The 20740-nt window shown below is 39.3% G+C and overlaps 1 protein-coding gene across 3 annotated transcripts in view; it reads right to left on the bottom strand.

The window, feature by feature from the left end:
* LHFPL3 (LHFPL tetraspan subfamily member 3) overlaps positions 1-20740 on the bottom strand; it is a 592105-nt gene that overhangs the window by 27001 nt on the left and 544364 nt on the right. For 2 of the 3 annotated variants that reach the window (XM_043872145.1, XM_043872150.1), the window contains one exon: positions 11737-14075. The exons of the other annotated variant lie outside the window; for it this stretch is intronic. In XM_043872145.1, coding sequence (XP_043728080.1) covers positions 14047-14075 — 29 coding nt within the window. In that variant the 3' untranslated portion in view covers positions 11737-14046. Of the gene's footprint in view, positions 1-11736; positions 14076-20740 lie in introns of those variants that run through there. 3 annotated transcript variants of the gene reach the window in all.

Below are 20740 nucleotides of genomic sequence, written 5' to 3'. Positions count from 1 at the left end.
AAGGCTATGTTTTTCCCACTTGTCATGTATGGATGTGAGAGTTGGGCTATAAAGAAAGCTGAGCTCCAAAGAACTGATGCTTTTGAACTGTGGTGTTGGAGAAGACTCTTGAGAGTCCCTTGGACTGCAAGAAAATCCAACCAGTCCATCCTAAAGGAGATCAGTCCTGGGAGTTCATTGGAAGGACTGATGCTGAAGCTGAAACTCTAATACTTTGGCCACCTGATGTGAAGAGCTGACTCATTTGAAAAGACCCTGATGCTGGGAAAGTTTGAGGGCAGGAGGAGAAGGGTACGACAGAGGATGAGATTGTTGGATGGCATCACCGACTCAATGGACATGAGTTTGGGTAGGCTCTGGGAGTTGGTGTTGGACAGGGAGGCCTGGAGTGCTGCGGTTCATGGGGTTGCAAAGAGTTGGACATGACTGAGCGACTGAACTGAACTGAACCAGTTTGCGGCTTTTAGTTTTCTTTATGGAATATTTTGATGAACAGAAGTCTTTTTAATCTAGTTGTTTATTGTGTTTATTGATTATTTCCCTTATGATTTTTGTGTTTTATTCAATAAATCTTTCCCACTTTCCTCGGTTATATTTTCTACCAAAAGTTAAATGTTTGCTTTTCACAGTTAAAACCCTTAATTCACCTGGAATAGATTTTTGTGTACAATATGAATAGATATCCAATTTCTTTTTTTCTCCAAGCGGCTAACTGTGAAGAACTGGGAAGGGTCTGAGACTTATCCTACTTGCCAATGGAGAAGCTAGTCTGCCACAGTCTTGTTGACGCTGGCAGAATACATGAGACTCCTGGATCTCAGACAAAGGGCAGGATTTATTACTCACAGCACAGCAAACAGAGTGTTGGGTGTTGGTTTCTTTGGTCATGTTCCCAAACAGAGGGCTATGAGAAGAGGACGGGGTGGAACCTGCAGTGCAGTGGTTTGTGTTATGGGAAAGGAAACAAAGTTTAGAGAACCTGAACCTTTTATAATGGGCAGTGAGTCAGCCTGATCTTTACCCCAGTGTGTGCTGAGTCGCTTTAGTCGTGTCTGACTCTGTAGCCCCATGGACCATAGCCCCCCAGGCTCCTCTGTCCATGGGATTTCCCAGGCAAGAATACTGGGGCGGGTTGCCATGCCCTCCTCCAGGGGATCTTCCTGACCCGGGGATTGAACCCGTGTCTCTTAATGTCTCCTGCATTGGCGGGTGGGTTCTTTACCACCAGTGCCACCTGGGAAGCCCACTAGGGATACGTTATCTTCTTAGAAAAGAATAAACAAACCTACTCTCTTATTCTGTAGGAAGACCCTATCTCTGTTTTTTTCAGAGTAAGCTATACAAAGAGTCTTGAAAAGACAGCCTGGAAAAAGGCAGTCAATGTCTCTGCTCACAAGATGTTCAGAAACACAAGAGGCTCATGTAAAATTGTCTCCTAATAACAACCAGTTTGGGGAGAATCAAATCTTAATGATACTGGGTTTTCCTATCAGTGAATATACCTCTATACTTGAAAACATTTTCTTTCAAGTTTTTCACTGACATTATATAATTTCCTCCGTAAATGTTCTTTATATATTTTGCTTGATGTATATTCTTGGGTATCATAAGTTATGTTAATGCTATTTTTTTTGAAATTATGTTTTCTAATTGCTTGCTGCATGATAGAGAAATGCAGCTGTAAAAAAAAAACTTTAAAGAACTTCTAAATTGTAAAGTAAATTAAACAAATAGAGAGCTTAGTGAATAACTATAAGGTGGCTACACTAGCAACCATCTGGGTCAAGAAACAGAACTTTTCCAGTCATATCACAAGTCCCTCTATATGTCCCATTCAATTCAGTGCCCCCTCTCTTCCTCCAAAATAACTACTATCCTCACTTTCATAGCAATCTCACTCTTGCATTTCTTTACGCTGTACTTCAGTTTGCCTGTCTTTTTTTTTTTTAAAACACCTTGTTGTCTTTTAACTCTCTTAATTTACAGATTCCCCCTCCATCCTTTCTTTTCCTTATACCTCATCTGTTGCAGAACTCAGTCTGTTGGACACAGAGTTTTACGACCTGGATTTCGCTGTTTGCACACTTGTGATATAGTCAGTCTATCATGTTTCCCTGCCCCCTGGATTTCCTAGAAACTGGCAGCTCAGTCCAGATGCTCCATCAGGATTAGGTTTGATTCCTTTAAGTTTTTTCTTCAGGAAGTCTGGTTTTCACTCTTTTTAAAAAATATCAGCAGCCACTGATATTCAATGTTTAGGCTCATTAACTGTCAGTTGCAAAAAGACAATATTCTATTTCTCCCATTTTGCTTTTATGGATTACTTTAAATAACTGTTTGAGATGCTTCCTTTTCTCTATTAGCTGGTTATCCAATGGAACCGTTTATAAAGAATAGGCAGGAAAAGCACTTGAGTTTTCTCTTTTATTTCCCCAGTTTTTTTTTTAAAGAAATATAATTTTATATACTGATCTTAAATCTAGTCATTCAATGAATCTCTTATAGATTCTAATAAGTTTTACCTGTATCTTTTATGAGGGCAGTTATAATTAAAAAATGATGACAGTTTCATTTTTCTTTTCAAATTCTTATCCCTTTTACTTCTATTTCTTGTTTTACTCTGCTGGCGAAGATAATGCAGTGTTGACAGAGGTAGTGATGGTGGGCTTATCTGCCTTATTCTTTATTTTAAGGGACTACTTTTTATATGTGATAATTACAAGCAGAAGTATATTATTTGGTAGAAATTGTTTCTTAGGTAAAGGAAAATTTTCCTCATTCCTAGTTTTGTAAAATTTCTTGTTATCATCAATGAGTTTTAAGTTTTATCAAATGATTTTCTTTGCACTTATCAGGTAATAATATGGTTTTTATCTTTTAGCCTCTTAATGTGGTGATTTAAATAAATATATTTTAGAAAGCCATTCTTATTAACATATAAATGGGTCCATAGTTTTCCTTTTTCAAACTGTCCACAAAATGAGTTGTAGAGGCATTGCTTCTATCTATCCTCTGGATAACTGTGCACTAGATTTAAGTAAATAGATTGTTCATTGAAAGTTTGATAGTTAACTTTCTTTGTGGGAGATTACCAGTTTTTTAAAAATCAGGTAAAACACATAAGGAACTTAAATTTTTTTCTGTGTCCTTATATTTTATATGTTTCTTGTAAACAGTATACTGATGGGTTTTTAAAAATCCAATCTCAAAAAAATTTTTTTAACTGACAATTTTAGTCTACTTATATTTATTAGCTTCTCTAATTTGGCTTTTTTTTTTTTTTTCCCCTACCTTACATTGTGCTTATTTGTTCTGCTTTTTCTACATTTTTCTGTTTGCTTTTTTGGGGGGCCATCTTTTGTATTGATTTAGTGTTTTTTCTTTCTTATTTTACTTCCCCTCATTGAAACTATATCTTCTATTGTTTACTTAACATTTTTATCATTGCTATTTAACTTTCTAAAAACAGCACAGAGAATACTATATAGTGGATCCACTTTGGAGTTATTTCACCTGAGTTTGAACCCAGCTCTTTCCTTACAAGCTGTGTGACCATTTTCTTTGCCACTTCATCTGTAAGCTGAGGATAACTATGATATCTAACTCAGAAAGTTGTTATGAAGGTTAAATGAGTTACTACATATGCCTGGTGCATTATAAACAATCAGTGGCTAGCTATTATTCATCTATATCTCAGCTCTCTTCCCAATTAACACACATTTCTTCAACTCTGATCATCTCAATTAACATGCTATTGTTATCCAGTATTTTAGCTGTCTTTCTTAATCCCACAATTTAGATGTTTTATTATTATTTTGTACTATATTTGTTTAGATTTACTCACGTATGTCCCAATTTCTTTGCTCTCTATTCCTTTTTGAATCTCAAATATTACTTGTTGACTCATTTTCAGAAATTTTTTCTGTGTTAGTTTATTGTGAGTAAATCACCTTAGGTTTTGTTTATCTGAGAATGACTGTACTCCACCTTTGGTCTTAAAAAACTGTTTTGATGTATAAAATTGTACATCAACTATACTTCAGTTTTTTAAAAAAATAATAAAAAAGTTTTGCTGAAACAGTTTCAGGCTGACAATTATTTTACTTCAGCACTTTGACTATATTATGCTAATATCTCTGGGATTTATTATCAGTCTAAAAGTTATTCTTTTGTAGATGGTATACCACTTCTCTTTAGTTACTTTTATGGTAGTTCTTCTATGGACTACACTTTTACTGTCATGTTTGAATTTACTTTTCATTTATCTTGCTTGGTGTCTTTTATGATTCCTATATGTGTGGATTCATATTTTTCACCACTTACGGCAATTTTTCAAACAACTTGGATTCAAATATTACTTTTCCCTTATTCTTTTACAAACATATTTTAAATTCCAGTGATCATATTTTTCTAAGCATTTTTCTTCAGATCTATCTGGTTATATCTAATGGATTCTTTATATATTTTTTAGAAACCACTTTTATTTCTTTTACATGTAAAATATGATTACTTACATTCTCTATCTGGTGATTCCAATATCTAAAATATAAAATAATATGTTAATTATTTCTGATGATTCTGTCTGATGGTTTATTTGTGTGTTTAGTAATTTTAACATTGTGAGCACTTACTCCACTAAGCATAATTGGTGAGCCAGCTACCCGTGTTCTAGCAAGCTCACAGATTTCTTGAAGTTTCTTTTGACTATCCAGAGTCTGTAAGATTGAATTCCAGACTAGAGTTGGCCAATTTCATGGGTTAAAAATTTCAGAGAGTGTCTATTCCTCTTTTTCTTTTCTCTTTTTCACCCTATCTAGAATCAGTATGGAGACAGAGTTCTTGATAGGCTTCTTTGCTTTGCTAGCTTGAATATTTTTCCTGGGCCACGCTTATCTAAGGTTGTAGCCACCTTCAAGGGTACTGGTTTAGAGTGTGGGGATTCTCAAATTTTGCCCATCTATTTCCAGCAGCCCAAAGCTTAACGTTCCATTCCTTTCTCCAATATATGGATTTTGCATTTGCTTACACTTTATGCTACTTTTTTTTTCCCATTTATTTTTATTAGTTGGAGGCTAATTACTTTACATTTATGCTACTTTTTACTCTTCTTCTTTTTTTATGCCTTTGGGATTTCTCTTACTTCCTTGTAAGCCACTGCTACTGCTAAGTCGCTTCAGTCGTGTCCGACTCTGTGCGACCCCATAGACGTCAGCTCACCAGGCTCCCCCGTCCCTGGGATTCTCCAGGCAAGAACACTAGAGTGGGTTGCCGTTTCCTTCTCCAATGCATGAAAGTGAAAAGTGAAAGTGAAGTCGCTCAGTCGTGTCCAACTCTTAGCGACCCCATGGATTGCAGACTACCAGGTTCCTCCATCCACTGGATTTTCCAGGCAAGAGTACTGGAGTGGGGTGCCATTGCCTTCTCCATCCTTGCAAGCCAAGCCATCTCTTAAAACTAAGCTCATTGTAACAAAAGTAAACAAATGGGACCTAACTAGGCTTAAAAGCTTTTGCACTTCAAAGGAAACCATAAACAAAACAAAAAGACAACCTACCGAATAGAAGAAGATATTTGCCAACAAAGCAACTGACACAGGATTACTCTCCAAAATATACAAATAGCTCATGCGGCTCAGTATGAAAAAAGAAACAACCCAATCAAAGAATTGAGTGGAAGATATAAATAGATATTTCTCCAAAGAACTCATACAGATAGCCAAAAAGCATATGAAAAGATGCTCGATGTCACTAATTATTAGAGAAATGCATATCAAAACTACAATGAGGTATCACCTCACATTGGTCAGAATGGCCATCATCAAAAAGTCTACAAACAGTAGACTGGAAAGAGTGTGGGAACCCTCCTACATTATTAGTGGGAATGTAAATTGGTACAGTCAATATGGAGAACAGTATGGAGGCTCCTTAAAACACTAAGAATAGAGCTACATTAGATCCAGCAATACCACTCCTGAGCATATATCTAGAGAAAACCATAATTCAAAAAGATACTGCACCCCAGTGTTCACTGAAGCACCACTTACAATAGTTAGGACATGGAAGCAACCTAAATGTCCATCAAGAGGAACAGATAAAGGAGATGTGGCACACAGACACAATGGAATATTACTTAGCCATAAGAAATAATGAAATAATGCCACATGCAGTGACATGGATAGACTTAGAGATTGTCATACTGAGTGAAGCAAGACACTTCACTTCAGACAAAGACAAATATATGATGCTGTTTATATGCACAATATTAAAAAAATGGGAATAAGAAACCTATTTACAAAACAGAAATTGAATCACAGATATAGCAAACAAACTTATGGTTACCAAGTGGACAGGGGAGGGATAAACTGGGAGATGGGGATTAATATATAGATTCACTACATATAAAGTAGATAATCAACAAGGACCTAGTGTATAGCACAGGGAACTATACTCAGTACTTTGTAATAACCTTAATGGGAAGAGCATCTGAAAAATAATAGATATAGGGAAATGTATAACTAAATCACTTCGCTATACACCTGAAACTAACACATTATAAATCAACTATGTTCCAATATTAAATTAAAAAAAAGGTTATTGTAATTATTTTTTTGCATGTTAATCTAGTCTTTAATTAAGACTTTGCAAGATGAAAATGTCCAACTGCTTTTTATTTTTTTTGCAAAAAGTAGTGACACTTGGTTATATATATATATATATATATTTTTTTTTTTTAAACTTATTTACCAAGTGGCCTATTGCTTTATACCTGATAGGGTTTTTTTTTTCTTTTGTAGTGGTTTTTGCCATACCTTGACATGAATCAGCCATGGAGGGTCATTGTAATTTATTAAAAATCTGGTAGTATTGTGTTAGGAAGGCCTTTTAGAGTATCCAGCTGATACCTGCTAGAAGCACAAGCAAAGAATAATATTTTAAAAATATAAAATGGTTTCCATCTCTCCCCTATTAAGACCCTCAAATGGCTTTCTCTAATACTTAAAAAATGCACCAGCCATTCTGGCCTACCAAGCCAGAAGCTGGTTTCTAAAGCTCCTATCCCCTCGCTGCCAGCTGCTGCTCCTCACCTAGAGTGCCCTTATTCCTGCCTTAGAGCCATTACACTAGTGGCTCCCCCTGTGTGGCATATCCTTCTCTTTCTTCTCATGGCTGGCTCTTCTTATCATTCAGGTCTCACCTTAAATGCCACCTTTTCATAGCAGCCTTCCTTGATTCATTTCCCTATTTCTGCATCACATCACCTTGTTATAATTCTCTCTAGAACACCTCCCCTTCACCAATCACAGCCTTGTCATGGTGAAGGGACTTGAATAACTCAATGAAGCTATGATCCATGCCATGCAGGGCCACCCAAGACAGACAGGTCATAGTGAAGAGTTCTTACAATATATGGTCCACTGGAAAAGGGAATGGCAATCCACTCCAGTATTCTTGCCTCGAGAACCCCATGAACAGTATGAAAAGGCAAAAAGATACGACAATAGAAAATGAGCCCCCCATGTTGAAAGATGTTCAATATGTTACTGGAGAAGAGCAGAGGGCAATTACTAGTAGTTCCAGAAAGAATGAAGCAGTTGGGCCAAAGCAGAAACGATGCTCAGTTGTGGAAAGTAAAGTCCTATGCTGTAAAGAACAATATTGCATAGGAACCTGGAATGTTAGGTCCATGAATGAAGGTAAATTGGATGTGGTCAAGCAGGAGATGGCAAGAGTGAACATCAGTATCTTAGGAATCAGTGGACTAAAATGGACAGGAATGGGCAAATGTAATACAGATGACTATTATATCTACTACTGTGGGCAAGAATCCCTTAGAAGAAATGGAGTAGCCTTCATAGTTAACAAGAGAGTCTGAAATGCAGTACTTGGCTGCAACCTCAAAAATGACAGAACGATCTCGGTTCGTTTCCAAGGCAGACCATTCAACATTAGAGTAGTCCAAGTCTATGCCCCAACCACTGATGCTGAAGAAGCAGTTGACTAATTCCGTGAAGACCTATGACACCTTCTAAAACTAACACCAAAATAAGATGTTTTTTTATCATAGGGTATTGGAATGCAAAAAGTAGGAAGTCAAGAGATATCTGGAATTACAGGCAAGTTTAGCCTTGGAGTACAAAGTGAAGCAGGGCAAAGGCTAACAGAGTTTTGTCAAGAGAACATGACAGTCATAGCAAACACTGTTTCCAATAACAGGAGAGATGACTGTGACTCTACACATGGACATCACCAGATGGTCAATACCAAAATCAAACTGATTATGTTCTTTGCAGCCAAAGATGAAGAAGTTCTATACAGTCAGCAAAAACAAACCTGGAGCTGACTGTAGCTCAGATCATCAGCTCCTTATTGCAAAATTCAGGCTTAAATTGAAGAAAGCATGAAAAACCACTAGGCCATTCATGTATGACCTAAATCAAATCCCTTATGGTTATACAGTGGAGGTGATTAATAGATTTAAGGGATTAGATCTGGTAGATACAGTGCATGAAGAACTATGGACGGAGGTTTGTAACATTGTACAGAAGGCAGGGACCAAAACCATTCCAAAGAAAAAGAAATGTAATAAGGCAAAATGGTTATCTGAGGAGGCTTTACAAATAGCTGAGGAAAGAAGCAAAGTGAGGCAAGGGTGAAAGCAAAAGATGGCCAACTGAATGCAAAGTTCCAGAGAACAGAAAGGAGACAAAGAAAAAGCCTTCTTAAATGAACAATGCAAAGAAGTAGAGGAAAACAACAGAATGGGAACGAGTAGAGATCTCTTCAAGAAAATTGGAGAGATCAAGGGAACATTTCATGCAAGGATTGGCATGATAAAGAACAGAAATGGTAAGGACTTAACAGAAGCAGAAGATATTAAGGAGAGGTGGCAGGTATACACAGAATTATTAAAAAAAAAAAACTCTTAATGACCCAGATAACCATGATGGTCTGGTTACTAATATAGAGCCAAACATCCTGGGCTGTGAAGTCAAGTAAGACTTAAGAAGCATTGCTATGAAAAAAGCTAATAGAAACAATGGAATTCCAACTGAGCTATTTAAAATCCTAAAAGATGATGCTCTGAAAGTGCTGCACTCAATATGCCAACAAATTTATAAAGCTCAGCAGTGGCCACAGGACTGGAAAAGGTCACTTTTCATTCCAGAAAGGCAATGCCAAAGAATGTTCATACTACCATACAACTGTGCTCATTTCACATGCTAGTAAGGTTATGCTCAAAATCCTTCAAGCTAGGCTTCAACAGTACATGAACTGAGAACTTCCAAATGTACAAGCTGGGTTTAAAAAAGGCAGAGTAGTCAAAGATCAAATTGCCAATATTTGTTGCATCATGGAGAAAGCAAGGGCATTCGAGAAAAACTTCTGCTTTATTGACTACACTGAAGTCTTTCACTGTGTGGATCACAACAAATTCTTAAACAGAAAGCTTAAGAATTTTATGTGTGGAAAATTCTTAAAGAGATGGGAATATCAGACCACATTATGTGTCTCCTGAGAAACCTGTATGCAGTTAGAACTGGACATGGAACAACAGACTGGTGCAAAATTGGGCAACAAGTATGACAAGGCTGTATATTGTCACCCTGCTTATTTAACCTGTATGCAGAGTACATGTGAAATGCCAGCCTGGATGAATCACAAGCTGGAATCAAGATTGCTAGCGTAAGTATCAACAACCTCAGATATGCAGATGACACCACTCTAATGGCAGAAAGTGAAGAGGAACTAAAGAGCTTCTTGATGAGGGTGAAAGAGGAGAGTGAAAAAGTTGGCTTAAAACTCAACATTCAAAAAGCAAAGATCATGGCATCTGATCCCATTACTTCATGGCAAACAGAAAAGGAAAAAGTGGAAGCAGTGACAGATTTTATTTTCTTGGCCTCCAAAATCACTGGAGATGGTGATCAAAGCCATGAAATTAAAAGATGTTTGCTCCTTGGAAGGAAAGCTATGACAAACCTAGACAGTGTATTAAAATGCAGAGATATCACCTTACTGACAAAGGTCCATATAGTCAAAGGTATAATTTTTCCAGTAGTCAAGTATGGATGTCAGAGTTGGACCATAAAGAAGGCTGAGTGTCAAAGAATTGATGCTTTTGAATTATAGTGCTGGAGGAGACTCTTTTTTTTTTTTTTTTAAAGATACTAGCTCTTCCTTTTTATTTTTTTTAATATTTATATATTTATTTAATACTTGTTTATTTAGTTGCAGCTCATAGGATCTTTAGTTGTGGCATGTGGGATCTAGTTCCCTGACAGGGATTGAACCTGGGCCCCTCGGCATTGGGAGCATGGAGTCCTAGCCACTGGGCCATCAGGGAAGTCCCTGGAGGAGACTCTTGAGAGTCCCTTGGACAGCAAGAAGATCAAACCAGTCAATCCTATTAGAAATCAATCCTGAATATTCATTGGAAGGACTGATATCGAAGCTGAAGCTCCAATACTTTGGCCACATGATGGGAAGAACCAACACATTGATGCTGGGAAAGACTGAAGACAAAAGAAGCGGGCAGCAGAGAATGAGATGGTTAGACAGCATCATCAACTCAATGGACATGAATCTGAGCAAATTCTGGGAGATAGTGAAGGACAGAGGAGCCTGGCGTGCTGCAGTCCATGGGACACAGAGTCGGACACAACTTAGCAAGAGAACAACAACAACAAGAACAACTAGCGCATCTATTGTTATTAGCAGACATTTCCCTATTTATTATCTCTTTTCCTACCAGAACATGAGACCCATAGGAGCAGGGATCTTATGTTTCTGGTTCACCACTATCTTTCCCAGGCTTTAGAATAATTCCAGACACACAGTAAGGACTCAGTGCATGTTTGGTAAATGACTGGAGCTGAGTACTGGCAACATCATCTCTGTAGACAGACCTAGGCTCTCCAGGGCTCCACTGTGCCCACTACTTCCTATTATCTTGGCAGCCCAGCTTGCTTTGCTATGTGACTTACTTATCTCCCTGGCTCTAGTAGGTATTTGAGTTTTAAATCCCTACTCATAATGTTACTTTAATTATCTTCGACATTTTGAGAGCCAAGGCCATGTTTATGTCTCTTTTCTTCTTCAATGTCTTGCAAATAATAGGGGGGAAGGAATTAAATTCATTGAATATATTGCCTACTAGTCAAGCACCAGCATAGCACTATACCTTAATTTATAGCCTCACAACACCATTATAGGGCCAGGCTTTATTATTTGTGTTCATTCAATAGGTGAGGACACCAAGGCTTAGAGCTGTTTAGAGTTATGCAGTAAACGAAGGATCTGGCATTAGGACCTACCCAGACAACACATACTCAATATGAACTACTGCAAAACTGCTGCTAGTGTCTAGGGAACAGGTGACTGTTTCAATATGCAAGAGCCAAGGTGGAGCAACTAATTGGGTATTTCAGAATATTTCAGGCCAGGTTTTACTTAACAGTATGGCTATTCACTTCTCAATTTCATTCCACTGAGCCTATGAAGGTTTAGCTTGAGGTGTGTCTCTACTTGGTGAGGAGAGGCCTTGGAGGTATTAATGCCTTTCATATGATGAGGGTCCTGCACACCCAATAAATGTCTGCTCTTGGCAAATATTATGGAATCTGACAGCAAGGAGATTTTTCAAAGATGGTTATTTCAGTCAAATCATCACCTGTCACTGGATCACTGAACAAAGACAGACGCTGAATACAATGAATGTACACCACAACACCAAACAATCTTTTAAATAACAAAATCTTATTTTTATTTTTTTTTACAGAAATTCAGATATTCCAACAAATTTCTTTACATTTCCTGGACCTTAAAAAATTACACACAACTTTTGGACGCAATACAACAGAACAGAATGAAAAAGGGAGTCACTTTTTTTTTAAAAAAGATAAAAACATACTTCTTATACCTAATTAACATTTAGTGATTTACATGTGTTTTACCTATGTACAAATGGTACACTGTCAATGACCCATCTTCAGAGCACTATGGTATGCTAAATTACACTTAGATTTTATGGAAAACAACTTCTTAAAAACACTTGCATGTGGATAGGAAGCACTTTTCCATTTTCATAAACACCACTATTAGTGTTGTAGGACTCCCAATGGAATCTACAATTTATATGGATTAGAGAAAGCCAATACCTTCTATTTTTATTGTAGGTAAAGTAGAGAGGTACCTCCCCTTAACTAAAAGATGAATTCTTGAAAAGTTGTGTGTAATTAAATTTAGTAAGTAGGGTGTTTTGAATGCAGAGGGAGAGCTAATATTTAAAGCAACAAATAACTCCCAGAACAGCTAATACTTTAGAGATAATAAGTACTCCACTAATGCGTTTCTTTAGAAAATCCATATCTTTGTGAATTGCATTTCACTTATTTGACTGTACCTGTAATATACTTTTTAGCCATTTGAAACATAAAACTCATTTGGGGTGAAAAGATGCTAATACCAGTGACATTTGACAAAACTAGGGGTGTGAGACAGGATAAGAGAAATCAACCATGATCTGTATCTTGGTTGATCCTTCTTGTAGTACTCTCCATTGTTCCAATAATATATACTAAATGGATCTTAATTTTGAGTTAAAAAAATGAAGGCATTCTACATATTCATGTTTTCTGCTCAGGTATAGAATATGGTTTGGCTTATATTGATAACTCCTGCACATACATTTTAGCTTGTGTCATTCTCAAGCAATTGGCTACTTCAATATTAAATATTTTTCTGTTGTTGCATATTGCAGGATATGTGATGAGGGTGATGGTGGGGGACGCCTGGGAGCAAAAGATCGTTGAAGACAACTAATCATTTGTCACTACTTCTAAATGCCAATCAACTAAAAACAAACAAACAAACAAAAACTGTGTTCTTGAAACTAAAATTAGTAAACAAAAAGACAACTTACTCCTACCAAGTTTTTTTGACCTGTATTAAGTATATATTCATTTAGTTCTAAGGCTATTAAATTATTATGTATTTTATTAGTACCACTTACTATCATTTAGAAATAGGTTTAATGGAATGGTGTTTTTTTAAAATAAAAATGAGTGCCTGTCAATAAGGGAAAGAAAGGATATGGATTTCTGATGATATGACAAAGAAATAGAAAAAGAAGATATTTTAGATGTTTATTTGTAAAGTATATTAAATTCTTATACATATTACTAGGGGCAATTAGAAAAAGTGTTTATTTGATAGCAGCCTATATATTACATGTGAGCATTCAAGGTGAAAATGAGCTTTCTATATTTTTCAGAGTTCCTTGATGCTATTTCCTGAAAGATAGGGAAATCTATGTTGCTCAGGAACCTATGATGTAAAGATGTACTTCCTGTAATATACAGCTTGATGGAGTAATAGTATATGTCAGAAACACTTTCTCAGTAATAACTGGTACAGACAGGTTAAACTGAACAAAGACAGTAAAAAGTTTGAAGCGTTAAAATCTCTTAACTGAGTGGTTGTAACTAATCACACAGTGACATAAATGAACGGCAGAGATGGGAACCAAAGGTCATGGCTCCTATGAAAATATTCAGAGGCATTTTCTAAATGTTTCCTCAATAACTGATGGTTGATCAGCCTCTTGGCTATTGAGATAGGAATAATTTAGGATGTACTGCCTTTTTTAAAATAATGTTGAAAGATTAAAGCTTTTTGTTTTCTGTTTGATTAAAAAAGGACAGTTTACAAACCTCAGTACATATATATTTTACATGTTAATTCTAGCACATTTATATTCCTCTTCCTTAAAATATTTCCTGGATGTGGTTTCTCATGAATGTCATCTGCTCTCATTCAATGATAGTTTCCAGTGAGCTGGTGTTTAATCCGTGATCGTATCTCCTTTCAGGAAAATCACTCCCATCTCTGCTGATCTAGGTTTAGTAGATGCTTTGACAGTTGGATCCTTCACTCTCGCCGGTATCCATCTCGGTACTCTGATCTCTCCCAAGCGTTTTCCTTCTCGATGCTGATGTACAAAAGCTGTTATTCAATTAGTTTAGCTGTTATTTGATTTGTTTTGTGCTCATTCTAGAGAATATTGGCTTAGCAGAACTGCAGAGGGGGGTGGGGGGATGGGCAAGAGAAAGAGAAAAGAGAGAAAGAACAAATGCATCATTTTCTGTCCTCAAGATTTTTGTGCATATTTGTCAAGGAAAAACCATACCAACAAATGCACCTTAGATCTGTTATCAAATAAGACTGAAAAGAGTGAGGTTTCTGGTCCATTAAACAAACAGCACAGCCTTCCTGGTGAGGGGAGGTCCCCTGATAATTCAGGCATGCATATTCCCTGCATGTGGATGAAGATTACAGGCTGTTTTGAAGGAGCAAGGAAGAATGTAAATGATCCCATGCATCACCGATTTTTCTGCCTGGCACAGAAAATGCCTCACTTGAGTGTTTTCCTTTTCCTTCCAAATTTTATTTATTATTGAATGAACATTATAACAGTTTCAAAAGGAGTGACTATAGAGATGAATCATCCACAATCCAACCACTTTGAGACACCAGCTGTTTTCTTCCCATTTCTCTTTCTGTTCCTTATCTAAGGTGTGCACTTATTTGATATAGTTGGAATCACAGCATAGATGACATTTTCAATACAATATTAAAAACAGTTTCCTATATTTCCACTCTCTCCATTATCAGCATCAGTTTCTCATGACTGCATTATATTCCATTCCATTCTCATTTCTCTCCAGGCCACGCTCAATATTCCACCCTCTATGATTTCACCACGTCAGATACGTAGGTACGTTTCTGTTTCTTTTGTTACTATCGAAAATGAATATTTTTGCATATGAAACTTGACTTGTTCTTTTAAATTCTTTTCTTTAGGACAAATGCTCAGGGGAAGGCTGCTTTTCCTTTTCTGCAACATATTAGGGACTGTGCCTGTATTGACAGAGACCACAGATGGTGTGATCTACTCCATCCTCTGGCTAATTTTCATAGATTTTGGCACTGCTAACCAGGAGTTAGGGGTACCTTATACATTGTGAAGATGGGCCAATGCACCTAGTAGCTCAGATTGGGGCTGACAGAAAATAATCTGTTGGATTTTGAATCACAGAGCGCTTAGAAACACAAATTATAATAAAACAATTGGCCCATTATTCAGTTATAGTCCTCATCCCACATTTTAAGATAAGATTATGCTTTCTGCATAAGTGCAAGAGAAACCCCTGAAAGATTCTGTCGTTGTTTCTAGAATTTATCCCCTGTTGGCTTCCAACAGACTTTAAAAAATCTTAACGCACATTATGATTTTTAACGAACTTCTCTCAGTCAGAGAATTTGCTTTAATGTACCCAGACTACACAGGGGATAATTGAAATGTGATCATGCCATAATGATTATTAGTCTGTAACGATTCTCTGAGCTTGAATCATGCTGGCAGAGGCCCTCTGGAAGGGAATGCTTTCTTCAGATAAGCAATGTAAGCCAGCAATCCAAGGATCTGACATAGTGCCACAGGGCACTTCTGAACTTGAGTGGTCTCTGCTACAGTGTCATGGAGGTACTCTGGCTCGATGGAATCCAAAGTTGGGCTTGTGGGTCCATGATTCCACTGCCCCAGCTCATAATTCGCTCATTCTGCATCATTTTCTATTTAAAATCCACAAAACTGAAAGTCTGGGTTTTCCAGCAAGATTTGTGAAAGGTGCTACCTGGGGAGGGAGAAGGGGAGGAGTGGGTGGGGTTGCAAATGTTAGAAGGAGAATAGGGTGATGAAAAGTGACCCTGCATGTGGAAGTGCGCTTCTCAGCATACCCATGTGATGCAGGAGACAAGGGAGACAAGAGGGGGTCCCCATTGTATTGAGGTTCACAAATGAATATACCCCTGATTTAATGATAGAAAAGTCTGCTTTGGTTGAACCATTTGTTTCTAGGTAGCGCTAGTGGTAAAGAACCCGCCTGCCAGCACAGGAGACATGAGACGTGAGTTCGATCCCTGGCTTGGGAAGATCCCCTGGAGGAGGGCATGGCAACCCACTTCAGTATTCTTGCCTAGAGAATCCCATGGACAGAGGAGCTGGAAGGGCTATGGTCCATAGGGTCACAGAGAGTCGGACACGACTGAAGTGACTTAGCACACACGCACACAGAACCCAAGACTCCCACTTTTTCTCTCCCCGGTGCTAAGCTGCCTGACTTGGCATTATAACATCACATTGGGCTGGGAAGAGAGCAGACAGGGGTGGAAGGGCTTCAGATCAGCCCTCAGAGCTCTGACATCCAAGCCTGGGGAGAAAGGAACTTTCTAGAGGAAAAGCATCTTCCTGGGAAGATCCTGAGCTTTCTTGTACAAAGGGAACCTCTGTGGCCAGTCTCACAGAGTTTCCTATTTATGCCCCACCATCCTGGCCCACAGCTGAGGGGCAGACCAGGACAAGTCTTTCATCACCAACCCTTCCTGGATCTGCTCTGGTCATGGGTCACAGGTAGCCACTGCGTAGCCAAATGCCTCACTGGATCCTTCACTGCAATCTCACCATCAATTTCTCAGCTCTTCCTTCTTAAAGCTCTCTTCTTTGTTGACCACTGTCAGCATGGGGCCTACACTCCCCAACCCCGGTGCTAACCTTGGGCAGGAAGCTGAGGAGTGAAGGGGAAAAGAGAGAGTGAGGCCTTTGAGCCAGACCTCGACAAAGGGAGGCAAGTGGGTCTCTTTGCATACGACATTCAAGGAGGTGCTCACTCTCAGGGTTGTGCAAACACAGGACAAGGGCCTCCTTAAATTTTGCATACTAGGCTCACTGGCCTCACCCTAGTCCCAGTCCTGCTGTGAGCGCAGGCTGCACGGTCACCAGGTCCCTTGGGGAAGCTGGCTGGGCTGGGGTTACTCAGACATGGCTCCTACTGTGTATTCTTTCTTCCTAGAAAGACTGATTCCACCATGCAACAGGAACCCCAGGGCATGCAAGAATTCTACAGCATGTGCCAGGCTGAAAAAACCAGCACCTGTGTTCCAGGGGTGATCAGAACACCAACACTCCCCACTCAATGCCAGGACAACACTCTGTAGAAGCAGTGCAGTGAGACTGCTACCATGATTACTTAAATGACCTGCACAAAGAATTTTCCACCTGAAGGCTTGGAGGGGCTAGCCCTTCAAACAGATGTGTGAAGCTGGCAGGTTAAGAGGGTAAAGGGCAGGGTTTTCCCCCCAGATGTTGCTGTCACTCCTTCTAATGATTCTGAGACACCAGGGCCGTCTGCAGAACTTGGTGGCAGCATTAGCATGGTTACACTGTGATCTTTGCTTTATAAAACTTTCTGCTTTTTTCAAAATTCTTGCTAACATTTCCCACGCACCATGGATGTTGCACAGCTCAGGGGAGTCAATTTAAAAGCTGTCATCTTCTCCTAGGTTTGTACAGAGCAGGACTGAATAAATAAGTCATTCAGTGCGGCTGTGGATCTTTGTTCAGTTGGGTTTGTCCTTGTACCATGTCATGTGCTCTGAAGCACCCATGTTCCATTTCCAAAGGGCTCTTTGCAAACCCTTTTCGAAGCTGTCATTTGAATCACTGCTCATGAGAGCAGCATTTATAATGGCCACATTGTCCACACTATCTAAATGCTGTGGTATCGCTGGATTTTCATTGTGTTTGCCGGCTCTGAAAGGTCTCCTGTGACCTGCTTCTGCAGATTGTTCCCATTCTGTAGGGGCTTGGAGCTCCCACTGTCAGGACAGCTGAGGGGCAGGCACTGAGTAAGAAAACTGCTTGGTGGGGGCAGTCAGGCTTTTAGCAGAATGGTGTGCTAAATCGTTGTTGTGAAAATGAGGAAGGGTGGAATTCCAGGCTGGTTTTTCCTCATTGGCCCTACAGGCTGTCATTTTCTCCCACTCTGTCGTTTCAAGCTGTGCTCACCTCTAACAACGCTTTCTGACACCCTTCATCTTCGGGAGGTTGAGTATGCCCCCCCTGGAAATAACACTTCACCTTCTAGGCCCTCAGGAGCTCTACAGGATCTGCCCCTTGGTAGGGGTGGCAGGGGGAGAGCTGGTACATATTCTCCACATTCCTCTCACTGAGAGGTGGGTTTATGTTCCCTTCCCCTTCAATCCGGGCTTTAAGAGTATCAGCGGTTTGCTTTTTAATGTGGTAAACAAACAAACAAACAAACAAACACACAGAATACAATCTACCGTCTCCGTCATTTTGAAGTGTGTAGTTCAGTAGTGTTCAGTAAATTCACATTGTTGTGAAACAGATCTCCAGGGCTTTCCATAATGCAAGCCTGAAATTCTATACCCATTATACAACATCCCCTCTCCCTCAGTAACATACCCCCATCCCTCAATAATCACCACTCTGTTTCCCCTTTCTATGAATTTGATGTCTTTAGATAGCTCCTGTAGGGGGAATTATACAGTATTTGTCTTTTTGCAACTGGTAGATTTCACTTAGCCTAGTATCCTTCCTCAAGGTTCATCTATGCTGTAGCTTGTGACAGGATCTCCTTATTTTCTAAGGTGGAATAATACTCCACTGTATGTATGGACCACATTCTGCTCATCCATTCATCTGTTGATGGGCATTTGGGTTGTTCCCACCTTTAGCGTATCGTGTGCAGTGCTGCTATGACATTGGTGTGAAGATACCTCTTCAGGACCCTGCTTTCAATTCTCCTGGATACACACCCAGAAATGGGACTGCTGGATCATATGGTAGCTCTATTTTTAGCTTTTTGAGGAACCTCCATACTATTTTCTTTTGTGTGTGTGTGGTTTTTTTTCATACTATTTTCTACTGTACTGTTTCATAATCCCACTCACAGTGCACAAAGATCCAATTTCTTCATATCTGTCTGACATTTTAAAATTTCTGTTTTGAGAGAAGCCATCCTGATGGGTGTGAGGTGATAAGTGTAGTTTTGATTTGCATTTTTCTGATCATCAGTGATGTTGAGAGCCTTTAGAGCACTGGCAATTTCCAATCTCTCTGCTGGGGTGACCACATGAAGAGGTCCAGGTAGCACAGGGAGAGGGAGACTGGTCCAGCTGAGCTCACCTTTCCAGCCATCCCTGCAAGGGGCCTACCTGTGAGTGAGCCTTCTTGGACCCGCCATACTCCTGATCGCCAGAGTGACCCTAGTTGATGCTACATGGAGCAGAAGAACTGCTCAGTTAAACCCTTCCCAAATTCCTGATCCACACAATTGTGAGAAATAATAAAACTGGTTGTTAGGAGCCATCCTAATGGGTATGAGTTTTTTCAACAAAACTTTGACAAAGTTTTAAGCCACAAAAATTTGGGATAGTTAGGGCAATAGATAACTGCAACAGTGGGCAGATGCCCTTTCTCTGACTGTGGTTGAGATCTGCTGCATTAAATATTCCTTCATGACACACTTTCTAGAGGAACAGTACCTGAAACCCCATCCTCTGATGACTGGTTTACCTGTATTCTCTCTTTGGGCAATCACTGGTTTGTCCCTCAAGGGGTCTAACTGTAGTGGGTTTGGATTTGTGCTGAAAATAAATGCATGGTCAAAATATACTTCTGTGCTGAATTAAGGTCTAACACTGATTTTGGTCGCAGCCAATTAGCACTAACACTGTAGGTGATGAGAAGGTCTGAAGTTGTTGAGGTTGCATGTATATGTCCATTGCTCATCTTGCCTTGCAGGCCACCCTCTCGTTCATCAGTCCCCACCAGCACACACTCTGGCCCCTGACCACAGTGATGCAAGAAAACAGTGATAGGAAGCTATGCCCCAGTTCCCAAGTCCTTCTAGATTCACTAATGCCTTTTTACTACAACCAGAAAGGTAATGCCAGTACTTCTTCTAGGCTTCATCATCCAGCTCACATCCAGATTTTTAGTTGCTCATAGCCTGGACTTTTTGATGGGCTTGGCTGTGACTGTACCTGCTTGGTGGTATCTAGAGTTTCAGTACCAGTGCCAGAGGCAGAGGGATGGGCATGGAGGAGAAAAGAAGGATTACAGTCGATAGTATTATAGTCTTTGACTCTCTTCACATAGGACCAGTGGTTATGTTTACATTTTTAGAACAGAAAGCAAAATACAAAATAGAAATAACTTACTCGTGAAGACATCCACCCCCATAATCTGTCATAGTTCAGTTTGGTTTCTTACCATCACATTTCAGTTTATTTGCTTCATAGCACTGCTCATGATCTGTAACTAGCTCATGCATTTTTTTTTCTTCTGCTTTTTCCCCCATGAGAATGTGAGCTCTAGGCCATCAGCATCTTTGTCTTGCTCACCCATGGACCACCAGCTCCCAGCCCCAAGCCTGATGACAGGTGATCAATAAATACTAGCAGAATAAACGGGAGAATTAAGAAACCAAAGAGCGTCTCCCTCTCCCCTGCCAAAAACCTATTAGGTCAGTGCTTTTTAAACTTCAATATGCTTAAGAATTGCCCAGGTATCTTGCTAAATATGCAGATTTCGATTAAGCTGGTCTGGGATGAAGCCTGGAAATTTGCATTTTTAACTATCTCCCAGGTGATGCTGCTGCCGCTGGTCCCACACTCTTGGAAGCAAGGCTCTGGACTGAGCTCCCTAAGGAGAGACCATGTCCTACTCATCTTTATACTCTCAGCTCAATGAGGTGCTTGGTTTACAATAAGTGTTCAAAAATTGTTTTTTGAGTGAATGGATGGAGCCAACCAGTCACATAAATCTATGAAAAACCCAGCAAAGCAAAGCTTGGGAGACTGGTGGAGGCACTCAG

Source organism: Cervus elaphus, chromosome 18, assembly GCF_910594005.1.
Source record: "Cervus elaphus chromosome 18, mCerEla1.1, whole genome shotgun sequence".
NCBI classification, from domain to species: Eukaryota; Metazoa; Chordata; class Mammalia; order Artiodactyla; family Cervidae; genus Cervus; species Cervus elaphus.
The sequence above is the reverse complement of the archived record's forward strand: the minus strand, read 5'-3'. Positions and strand labels throughout refer to the sequence as shown.